General features: G+C 46.7%; 1 protein-coding gene across 8 annotated transcripts in view; it reads left to right on the forward strand.

Moving 5' to 3' along the window:
• The first annotated feature begins 421 nt into the window (after positions 1-421).
• The window catches only part of LOC118211326 (arf-GAP with coiled-coil, ANK repeat and PH domain-containing protein 3-like), a 94,645-nt gene continuing 82,787 nt past the window's right edge, over positions 422-12,279 (forward strand). For all 8 annotated transcript variants that reach the window (XM_035388466.1, XM_035388471.1, XM_035388468.1 and 5 more), the window contains exon 1: positions 422-642. In XM_035388466.1, the coding sequence (XP_035244357.1) occupies positions 596-642 (47 nt within the window). In that variant the 5' untranslated portion in view covers positions 422-595. The remainder of the gene's footprint in view (positions 643-12,279) is intronic.

A 12,279-nucleotide genomic window follows, 5' to 3' on the forward strand; every position in this document is an offset into this window, starting at 1 on the left:
TGTTTGCCCATTTGCACTTGGTATAAAAGAAACAGTTTATAGAACGTACATAAACATAAGTAGGTCTACTATGCTCCATTGCATATTTCATTATAACTGTGACATTGTACACAATATATTGATGTAGTCTAGGTATTCTATTTAATAATATTGTTACAAGTATACTTTTTTCAGCAAATTATGACCAGTGGACAAAAATTGAATATGGTAACTGAGAATAAGAATCAAATTGCATTTTTTTATTTATTTGTTTGTTCGTTTGTTGAATAATCTGCTATAGAATCATATCTGTACTGGTTTGTCACTGGATTACACACAATTTTGATGCTGTTACATTTCAGGACTTAAAATACTCATAGAGCGCTACGATTGATAATTGACTTTTGACGACGGTCCCTTACTCTACTCCAGCCGCCGATAATGTAGTAGAACGAAATGCTTTGGAACTGATTGCGGTGTAGTGGAGAGTGACATCGCTCGCTGAACGAAGAAACTCCTGCGAGGCAAGGGAATACACATTTTATAGTAAATTTCGTTCAGCAAACTTGAGAAATGAAATATATACATTAAACGAGAAAAAGGAATAAAACCAAAAATGACGGTGGATTTTGAAGAATGTATTAAGGATTCGCCCAGATTCAGGTAAGATGAGCGCGTTCGTGATCTACGCCGCGATATTGGTCCCGCGGTTCGCTTGTTGAATGTGTGGAGATCTATAAAGAACAAACTATTTTTAAACGAAAATGGTTAAGAACTGTGATTTTTAAACGTGTTTAATCGTTGTCATGTTGTTCCAGCTGTTACAAATCGTGTCATGTGCACAGAGACACTGCTGAGTTTTCTGTTAACCGAGAATCTGTGAGACTATTTCCATCTTCCTATAGTCTTTACTACTTAGCATGCTAGATATAAAATGATTCAAATTTTGCCCCATGCTAGGAATAATATTGACAGAAAATTATTTATTTGGGGGTAATGTAGTTGGCTGTTTGTGCATGCAGTCGCTAATAAGGGAAATCATTTTCGAATGCTGATAGCTGTACACTTCCGACGCGGTCTTTTCGGCAGGGTTACCAAATGAATGAAGGGAGCAGACAGTTATCATCGTGCCAAGGGAGCGAAAAGAAATGAAATGGACGCAGACGTATAGCTAGCCTAATACATTAATACATGCATACTATTAATTTACACATGCCCAGAAGAATTAAATGAATTTAGCGGCGGCTGTTGTTTTTTATGGTCCAGTTGAGTGTTCCACAAATATGTCAAATTATTTAGCCTTTTTTTGCAGGCTGTTAATTTGTTTCATTTTCAGTTTTTTAAACATCTGTTTTTATCTGTTTTGTATTCAATAGTATATCCCTCGGTTATGCTATCCACTGCTGAAGTAATTTTTACTCGCATGATTGGTTGCTTTGGGGAAATAACAGGATAGCGATTTCAGCTCTCATGTGACTGCAAGCAAACGATCTAAGTGATTTCAAATGAGCCGAGAGAGAGAGAGCGAGAGGGAGAGAGAGAGAGAAAGGGAAAGAAAGACCTTACTGTGAGGCTACTTTTGACCGTGTCATCTATTTTGACTTCCTTAAATCATCGGATGAGTTCTCCAAAGCTGTTCTCCAGTGAGGTCGAATGGTAGGGGAACCAGAAAGCGCACGCATGGATTCCACGAAATGAGGATAATTCCGTTTCTTTTCTGATGTGTAAAAAGTGCATCGGCGTCATGTGGGGGAAATAGAAACGAGCTGACGTTTTCTAATTGAAAAGTCAGCTCGTTTCTCTTGGTCTGGCTGCTCTTGGAATTTACAGTGACCGCTTTGAGAATTTACAGTCATTCTGATTAGCTCAGTCAAGCAGTACATAAAATACTTGGCTTTTGCCTTTATTGGCTGTACACCAGGAAGATTGTGTTCACTTATAGATATGTCTAGTATATACATACCAAGAAGAACTAGGGTATATGATCTCAATTTTAATAGTGGCAATAATATTTCCGACTGATTACATTATTTAGCTGTGTGGTTGTTTGAATTTGAATTGTTTTGATACATTTAGTACTGTTTTGAAACATTATTTATTTCCATACCACACGCCCCAAAATTACAAAGGCATCATTTAACCTATATCACCTCTTGATATATTTTCCACTGTGTACAGCCAACGTGATTCTGAATCTAAGCTGTGTGATGTACCATACAGAGGCAAAATGACATCATCATGGCAATTAAAGGGCAAGTTGAATTCTAACCTGAGTTGTGGAAGGGGTCTGAGTTGTATGGAGTACACATGCATGCGTGATGTTGGAGGATAGCATGCAAATGTGTGATTTTTCCTGCATGCTTCCAAAAAACCAGGGCAGTGCCTCTGTGGCCTTCTCGTTCATGCTGCGCTGGTTCCATAATTCATCTGAGACTCCAGGTGGTAGGAAGAAGTGGATAATCTTGTCTGTAAGGTGCCGGTTGACTGCTCTGTGAAAGGCTGTGTGAAAGATTGAAGTGGAGGGGAAGTGGAGGGGGGGGGGCTTTCAATCAATGTGCAAATTTAAGAAGGGTGCTCATTGTAGAGCCCTACACCCCTCCGGGTGTGCAGTGGGGGGAAAGGGGTAGAGAAGATGTGCCTGTGTCACAGTTGGGACTTTCGGTAGTAGGATCCTTAGAGGACGGGGAATCCCTCTTCTTATGTGACAGTGCACATCCTGCACGTCAGTGTGAAACGGTCTGCCTGCCCAGCGGTTGCTGTGTCAATATCCCCAGGAGGAATCCCACTCTCAACACGGGCCCTTCAGGCAAACGGCAGCCGGGGAATCGTGCCTTTAGATGGACTTCCACAGCGCACGTACATCCATGCACTTTAACAACCAGGGTGACCAGATGTCCCATTTGTAGAGGGACATTCCTGATTTCTGAGTATTTATCTCAATGATTAGAGTGAATTACCTCTGCCCCCCAGTAAGCGCTGAACCCCCCCCCCCCCCCCCCAACCGCAGTCCGCAATCACAGTCTCCAACCCCATCACGTGGTTGTCCCGATTCGATTTCATCCCCTTCTCATCTGCTCACTGGACTTCCAACACTTGAGTAGGGACATTTAGTCAACGGTGTGTTGGGTGTTCCAGGAATGGGCTGGCACCTTCGTTGACACCCCGCTATGGCCAGCGCAAGAGACGGCCGGGCCCGTCGCAGCTCGGTTTGGTGGGTGCGTCGGCGAGCACCGGGCCCCATGGGGGGGGGGGGGGGGTGGCGTTCCATTTTGGCACATGGATGCTTTCGTGAAGGTCTGGCAGCGGGGTCTGAATCAAGGAGATCCCCTGAAGCTCGGTTTACTTTCCAGGCTGAGCGGGCCACGGCTCCGACCCTGCTGAAGCAGAGAGACTGAGACCATCAGGAGCCCTTCGGAGAAGCCTCAACTCTTTACGAGAAATGATTAGGGGATTAGGGGTGACCGCTTTCCTCGGGAACCCTGGGGGCGAAATTAAATCTGCACACTGTCCTCACGCCGCAGTGCAAGGCGTGTACCGACGTGAGCAGACAGGCTGAAATGATCACGAGTCTCACGTTCCCGGGCTGATAGTGAGAAACAGGAAAAGTGGTTTGAATTTGCCGTGGATTAAAAGAATAAAAATGTTTTTTTTTTTTTTAAAAAGGACAAATCTGCACACCATTTAACTGGGATGGGCCATGCCCTCTGTCTGATTGGGATGGTCAGTCATGTGACGTACGACTGAATTACGTCACGTGAAAATGTGGGGGTCACTTTTGGTCGAGAAAGTGCTGGCACGAAAGGTTAGGAATTTTATGTCAGGACAGGTCAGGGGTGACACCGCTCCTGATAAAGTGCAAAAATGCTGACATCCTGCTGTTCACGGAGAGAATTCCACAGACGCGCGTCCTATCGTCATTTATATCCTGAGGAGTGCTTTGTATCTTGAAACAAACTGCTTTGTATTCTGAACGCAGCTGACTTGCTATTTGTACGTATTGCACTGGGCACTTATAAAAGCATGTTCATTCATGAGCAAAACTGCACAGTGCTGAGAAAAAAAAACTAGTATTATGGAGCATTTCTGAACTTCTGTTAAAAACGTCAAAGAGAAAAATTCCATTAGCAACTATCCTCACAAAACATTTCAAACATTATTAGGCTAAGTGCTGATGCGTAAGTTCAACCAGGAGCTACAGCCTTGGTCCTGGAGAGCCGCAGGGTCTGCCGGTTTTGGTTTTCACTGTAAAAAAAACATGAGCTAGTTCAGACCCAAGAAACCAGGGGTGAGATGAGTTAACTGTGTAATCTGCTGTGTTAAGTGATCAGTGGAGTGCTGATTGAGAACAGAACCCAGCGGAGCTATGGTTCTCCAGGACCTGGGTTCTAGTTGCGTAGCGCGTGGAGGGTTAGCAGTGGTGCTGTTTCATTAGATGGGTTTTAGATTTGCTATTTGAGTACGCCCTGTCACAGTAATGGCACAAATGTGTTCACTTTCTCGTAAACATTTGCATGCGAGACACTTTCACAAACGAGGTCCCTGCAAACCACATTAAACACATTTCAAGCGAAGTGTTCAACACCGCGCTTCGCAATCTGGCTGTCTCCTGCACGGCTCTGAAGGTTAAATAAATAAAGCGATGCATTCCTCCGAACCACTTCCCACTTTTTCCGTACAGGCGCCCGCTCCTCCACCGTCCGCGTGGACTGGGGAGAGGCGGCGAGAACCGGTCTGTCTGTGGCGCATAGTGCGTACTTTGTCTGTGCTGTCCTTCGGTCTGTTTCTGCACTGTGTCATGCGCAACACGTGTGTGTGTGTGTCCATGTGTGTGTGTGTGTGTGTGTGTGGGTCATGCGGAGGACCGCGCGCTTGAACCGAAACAGATCTCCCCTCCAAATCAAAGACTTCCAGACTTGGCAGCGGTGCGGTAATGGCTGCCATCTGGGGCCTGCGAGTGGGATCACAGGAAGTGCTGAGCGCGGGGTATTTACGGGAGCGGCCTCCTGTGTCTGCGCGCGAGGGGAACGAGGCTCGGGACAACCTGCCCGCTTTCGCGTTAACCCCACCTTCCGCCAGAGGGGGGGTCACCTTCGGGTTCGGTTCTTCCGAAAACCGGGAAGTTGTTGTTCTCCTTCATTTTCTGAGGGGGAGAGGGGGGGGGAAGGAGGAGGAGGAGGATATGTTAGAGTATCTATGGGTGAATTTTGACAGTTGGCCCTCAGATTGCTGCAGACACGTACACTGAAGACAACTGTAGACTCGAATTCCTCAACCTGCAGGACGGGTAGAACGAGTGCCACGGGGAGGTTGTGGGGGGGTTAGAATAACGTTCGAGCAGTGTTTTCTCAGCTGCTTTCCTTCCAGGAGGTCTGTACCATTTAAAAAAAAAAAAAAAAAAAAAAAATTTTTAGATTTGAGATTGAATTAAATTGCCGTTTCTCACGCCCAAGCTTGTCGGGTGTGAGCGTTCCATGTGAAAACAATGCCCGTTTATTAATTAATTCAGCTGCGAACAGACAGTGGAAAAACCACAGTGCGGAAAAGTTGAAAACAGAAATAGTTTGTTGTTGCGGATCTCGCTGGCAGAGTCGCACTGCGGGACTGGAGCGGGGCGCTTGCTTTTTTTTTCGCGGCGCTGAATCACCGCTGTTGGGTGGGCGTGTTGTTGCATAACGACGTGAGAGAGAGAGAGAGAAGGGCACGAGGAGGCGGGCTCAGTCCTGCCCACAGAGCCAGCGTTAGCCCGTGGGGTGACAGCAGGCCCCCGGTTAGTCATCGCCTCATAGCGGGCAGGTTCGAACCTGAAGCCGACAGGTCTGAGCCGCGAGGGCGGGGGCGATAATAACAGTCGTAATAATAGACCTTTTTATTTAAACCGGGGCGGTCCGTCGAGAACGAGTTCTGCCTTTACGGTGACGGTCCGACGCCCTTAGTCCCCTATCCCGCGTGTCTTCGGACTGCCGGAGGGACAATCGAGTACCCCCCCCCCCCCCCCCCCAGGGAGAACGTGCAGACTCCATTCGGGGAGGATGCAGGCCGGCCGGGACGCGAACCCAGAACCTCCTGCTTGCGAGGCAACGGCGCTGTGCTGTGCTGCCCAACTAGGGGCTGGCGCGGGGCAGAAGATGTCTTGTTGGTTCTTTACCCCTCGCGAAATTGAAGCCGCTGCCATTCGAACACGTGCGTGTCCCTCCCTCACCTGTAAAAGTATGCTAATTCCTCCCTCCCGCGTCCCCATTGGCTGGCAGCCGTACTCCCCGCTGCAAACGCCCTCTGACCTCACTTTTACCCGTTCGTTTTCTGCAGTTTGCCTTCACTTCCACTTGCCCCACCTTCAGTATGCATTGTTGCCGGCTTGAAGAGACGTGTAACTAGATTCCAACGAACGCCTGCCTTTATTTTCCTTTGAGAAAAGATGGCAGCCTTGCTTCACACCCAGGATCTTTTGTTCATGGGACAGGTGTGATTAAAGTATCTGCTGTCGTTGTGTCCAACCTGCCGTGCTCTGCCCATATCACAACCGCTCAGGAGGAGAGGTTGACCTTGTTGGGTCTCTTTGACGTCACAGTGACGATACTGTGCATGGGCGGCCTTTCTAAAGTTTGACCCAAGCGCCACTGCAGAAGGCTGCTCCCTCCCTTTTTTTGTCGGACAGCCTGGAACACCTCCCAGACGCATCGGCGTGAGTTTTGGCGAAACGGAAAGCCAGCAGTCAATCGACGAGGCTCCTGTAATTAAATGCGCACACTGGTGCTTTAGGGAGAACCTGACGGGTTTTTTGGGGAAAGTGTGTGTCACGTGCGACTGCTCAGGTTTGGCTACTTCCCCCCCCCCCCCCCCCGACAGGCTCTCCCTTGTCTTTGGGAAAAGGAGCCGGTCCCTGCTGCTCGGCATTTTTCTATGATACCGCCGCACGGCACCGCGTTGCGCAACCCGCTGAAAACAAGGCACGGCTGCTTACTCCTTGTTTGGTTTCCACGGAAACGGAAAAGCCCGACGCGTTTTCCTTCGGTTCCCACCGCACCGGAAAAGTGGACGAAAATGTCATGTGGGTTCGTGACCCCCGCGCCCCCCCCCCCCCCCCCCCAACAACATCTGCATTTAGGGAACGATCCTCCGTGATTGTCACGCAGGAATGTGGGCTATGTATTTATGCTCCAGCTACGAGGGACTAGGCCGTAGCTCCTTGGCTTTTTACTTCTCCTCTGAGATCTATTTAAAGTCAGATTCCTGCAAAGAGTGTTATTAACTGCCCATTTCTGGTTCGTGTGAAACCTTGGAACCTGCATGTTTTGAGTTTAGGCCCGGGGTATCCCGCCCAGTCGAGTGCATTTAAGAGGGAAAATAATGTCATTTTTGCATGCAGTATGTCTTGTATTCTTTTTTAGCTGATTACATTAACTTTGCCCCACATTCAATACAGTGGCTGTGAATCTTACCATTTATCTGTGAAGAATACAATTAAGCAAAAAAAAAAAAAGAATTAACTTTTTTTTGGCTTTTTTAAATACATTTTTATGATCACTGAGTCCTGGCGTTATGTAGGTCTAGAAAAGGTCACATAGTGAAAAGGTCAAATTACATTACAGTTTTGAATCAGGGCTGCAGTCACCCTTTAAGTCTAGAGAGTGTGCTTGTAAAGAATTCTTAATTTCTCCTGTACAGTCTGTCCTTGTCATATCTGCAGTCAACATCTTTTTAAAAATCAACATCAGCTGGATATTGCAGCTCTCAACAACCCCCTTAGACAACACCAAATATGACTGTATAATTCTTCATGGTTTTATTTATTAGCTGTTGCGTGATTGACTTTGGCGGCTTCACACCCGTTTGTGTCTGATTCCTGCTGGAACGTTCTGAAAGTGTGCAGTGGTCCCGCTCCCACAGAGCTGAACAGCAACAGATGGTATGAGATGAGGGGGGGGGGGGGTCTAAGAAATATACCTGCTTCTCCTTAAACTGCAACAGACTCATTGCCAGGAGAGATTAGCCGAGGGATCCCGCGTTAGACTTTAAATCTCACGCTAAACCCGTCCCTCGGGCAGCGAGGCCGGATTCGCGTTGGACGGCGGCGGCGGCGGCGGCGGCTTTGTCGTCGCCGTCGTCTCGTCTGCGATGGCGCCTTCGCCGCGGTCGCGCGGGTTACGGAAGGTGAGCGGTTTCACGGGCGGATTTGAACACGCGTGGGTCGAGCATCTCGAAGGGCGCGGAGCCGGGACCGCAGGATGGGCGCGGCAGGCGGGGGCGACGGCCCGTGCGCCGCATGGCCCTTTCGCCGTTCACTGTAAAATTATGAAACGGAGGCACGGAAAATCACCGGCAGCTGCTGCTGCGCTCGCGCTCCGTTGTTTTCTGACTCGGGGCCAGAGACTCGGAATATTGTCGGGAATTCCGGCGGGAATTTTTTTGTAATCTAGCAGGATTTACTCTGCTGAGAAAATGCCTGCCCTGTGGATATTTTCGTATGGCATGATTCAGTTACCCTAGATTTAGTCCCGACCGGCATCACTATGGAGGTTGTCTGATGCAGGCCAACCAAAATAACCACAGGGATGAAAGGTATGCCTGATATGGATAAATTAAGAAATTTAACTCGCCGGTTGGGGAAGGGGGTGGCGAGGAGACAGGGGATGGGGTGGGGGCGGGGGGGGGGAACAAACCCGAGACCGTGAACTTGTTTGATCAAGTGTCTAATCTTACAAGAAAACACGCCCGTCTAGTCTGGAAGGAAAACGTTTATAACTGGAAAACCTTTACTGGTCCTTTCCCAATAGTAAGCAAACATGACACATCCTTCAGGAAGATCCCATTTAATCCCTGTTCACCATTTCAGAGTAAACGATTATAACATTTTACTATAAGAACTTTGCAGTCTGGTATGAACTCAGGTTCCCATGGGTCTTTGAAAATCTTGAGTTTGGATGATTTTGAAGGCCAAAGATTTTAGTGTTAGGGTCAGTGCTTGAATTTTGAGTGCTTGCACATTCTTTATTTACCATTGATTTTCACATTTATGTATTTAACCCCTTTCCATAAATGTATCCAGTACAAAAAAAAAATGCAAGGTTTTGTGAATTCACTAAAAATGTTTTCCTTTGTATTATACTGAAATCTCAAGCTTGACAAATATCTTTTCATAGGCATTGCATGTTAGAGTGAATTTGTAGTCCAAATTGTAGTGAGCTTGGACAGTTTTAATTCACAGCCATAAAGTCTTCTACCTTGAATTTGAGCCCTGGAAAACAGTATTTGTCAGAAGCATAAAGGGATTGTAGAGTTTAACTTTTCTTTTTTTGGTATACAGCATGGTCACAGGATTTGAACAATAAGTCACAAACCATACTGATATATTTAATTTCACTGAAACTTGAAATCGATCTGGGAAAGGGTAAAATAGTTTTTCTGAAAATTGATAGCCAGGGAAGAAGACGCACGTAATTGATGGCTCTTATATGGCAAATCTACAAAGCCTTGATACAAGAAACCAGACGTTTTCCTTGGGCGTTGTGTTCTCCGAAAATCTGGCCTAAGTTGCATTTTGGCTCCAGTCCTGGATTGCAGCATTTGCCGTGCACCCACAATCCCGTCTCTCTCCACGCGATGGTCCATTGAAGTCCTATCACACGGAGATAGAAAGCGCTTGAAGTCCCATTGGACTCAACGCTGCGATATCCGTGATGCTATCTCCTCAGAAGTGCTCTCCAGAATGCCTGGTTCTGACACAAAGCAGGACCACGGGCTGTTGTTTACACAGCGTCTACTCATCTGCGCAAGAATTACGGACTGGAAAGGGGGTCTGTGTTTCTTCAGCTCCCACGGCACGGTCTTGGAGCCCCAGAAGAGACGTTGCGGTCTGCGATAGTCAAAGGAAAAAAATCATTTCACAGCCAGCTGTTGTGTCACCTCAGGGACAGATTATGCATTGATCTGCCAAGAAGACATTGAAACCACTTGCATGTACAAAAAAAAAAAAAAAACTTCAAATGTTGCTTTGTTTCCCTGATAAAATGTTCTGTGTCACATGTTTGTTTAATCTGTTGGCCAGCGCTGCACCTTGTACAACATTGATTTTGACTGAAAATAACATGAGTTGCTCAACAGGACGACTGTCAAACCTACAAAAAATGTGTTGCACAGCACTACATCAAATTGCCGGTGTCTGTTCACTGCTAGTGCGAGCCATTAGCATGTCCCAGATGGCTCTCCAACAATGTAAACCCTTTCTGATTTAACACTGACACCAGGAACACGCACGCTATGAGAGCTAACCGGGAGCAGCTTTTGAATAGAACATGTCAAAGGCTAGCTTATGAGATATTCACCAGGATACAGAGGACGCAGTCAGGACAAAACGTCCCAGCGTTTAAGTAATGGCCCATGTGACCCAGAATATCTCCCTGTATTGATCCACGGGCCGATGAATGGGGCGCCTGTTAGCTTTTTTTTTGGGGGGGGGGTGGCGGCGGCCCCCCCTGTCTGTCTGTTTACAGTCGCACTTTGTTAGCGCGACCTCTGGCACAAGCCTGTCCAGGATCCGGAGTCTTCCTTGGCCCGTCGGCAGAATGGACGCCATTGTTGAGCGGAGCCTCGCACGCCGCCGCGATACAGGGGCCCTTTTCACCGCGGCTGATTGGCCGTCGGCTAGCGCAGTCCATCGAGCCGCTCGCGGGCAGCTGGCGCGGCTGTCAGGCCGTCTTCCACCAACCGCGGGACTCACAGAGGCATGATGGAGCCGTGGAGACGGACAGAGAGACATTTAAGAGTTCAGCCTTTCTTTTTTTGAACTGCGCCCTTCCACCCCCCCCCCCCCCCCATCCCCCCCACTCCCTCCCCCTGTAATATATGTGCTTTCGATGGAACGGAGCCTAAATACACATCTGACCCACTGTCATCTGATGTGCGGCGGGTTTGTGAGGCCGCATTGTTTCCCCAGTAATGTGTTTTGCATGAAGAGCATCGGTCCGTCGGCAGTTAAAGAACACTCCCTTGGAAGGCTCTGTGCTTATATGCGTCAAAATGAGCTCAGTCCTTAGCTTCATCTTGGAAGCATTTTTTGTTTTCTTTCTCCCTCGTGGGCAGGGAATGATAACCCCGTTGAGCTGTGAGATGTTGCTGGACTGTTACTTTTTTTATTTTAACGGTTTAGCAGACCGTGGATAGATGCAGTTTCAGTGGCTTAAGAGAAACTGGGTGTTTCTCTTACGACGAGTATTGTGAGTCACTGCACTCAATTTATTTGAAATGATCTTGGTTACTCACCTTGTTTTTGTGGGCCGTATGCATATATAAAACTGAAACTACTGGGAGCTGTGCCTGCACTTTGGGTGGAATCGAGAAAAGAAGCCGTCGCCCATTTTGTAATTTGCAACAAACATGATCCATAACCATTTGATTTTCATCCTGAAAACATATTTGGTGATGAAATATAAATGAAAGATGTAAACATGACCATTCCCAGATTAATCAGGCCTTTTTAACACTACAACGTGCTTCATCGTAGGAAAGCTCTTATCTTGAGATCAAGGCCCGCTCAGCACACACACGCTTTTTCAATTTCATAGTATAATGAAGAATGAACAATTTAATCCTACACATGATTTCACCGTGCGTATACCTATGGTTGAATAACTTAACCGGGACTAATGTTGCATGCAGACGCTTATTAGCTACATAGAGTGAATCCATCTTCGGTTAATAATCCAAAAAGATGTAGCCTACAGTTTGTTGCTCATCCAAGTGTTTTCTGCAAAATTATGATCTGAAAACCACAAAAGCAGATAATCTGTTTTTTCATACTGTGTGATATTTATATCGCATGCCAAAGATTTAAAAAGTAAAGTAGATAAGACCCATTTTTTATATTCAAAGGCCGTTCTTTGATGACCTTTCCATTTCAAATGACACGTGTATTACTGTACGAATGATGTACGGACATGATGATGTCGTGCCAGGAGAATTTTTATCTGTGAAATTTAATCTTGGAAGGAGATATTTTCAGTAAGCTGCTTCCATCAGCCTGTTTACATGGAATGAACTGCTTTTCTGGAATTAATGGACAGCATGTATGAGACTCAAGTGTACTGCTGTGAGCTGAAAGAATAATATTCCTTGGGGCTAAAAAAAAAAAAACTGCCGTTTTGCACATAATTACAAATAAATAAATCTAGAAGCCGATTGCTAAGGAGATGTAGAGAGTTTCATGCCCCCCGACATGCTGTGTTTTGGACATTTCTGCAAAGGCCTCAGGCCTCAACCTTGTTGGCCCAGACTCAATGAAAAGAGACCACGGAATGGCAAACA

Source organism: Anguilla anguilla, chromosome 13, assembly GCF_013347855.1.
Source record: "Anguilla anguilla isolate fAngAng1 chromosome 13, fAngAng1.pri, whole genome shotgun sequence".
In the NCBI taxonomy this organism is placed as follows: Eukaryota; Metazoa; Chordata; class Actinopteri; order Anguilliformes; family Anguillidae; genus Anguilla; species Anguilla anguilla.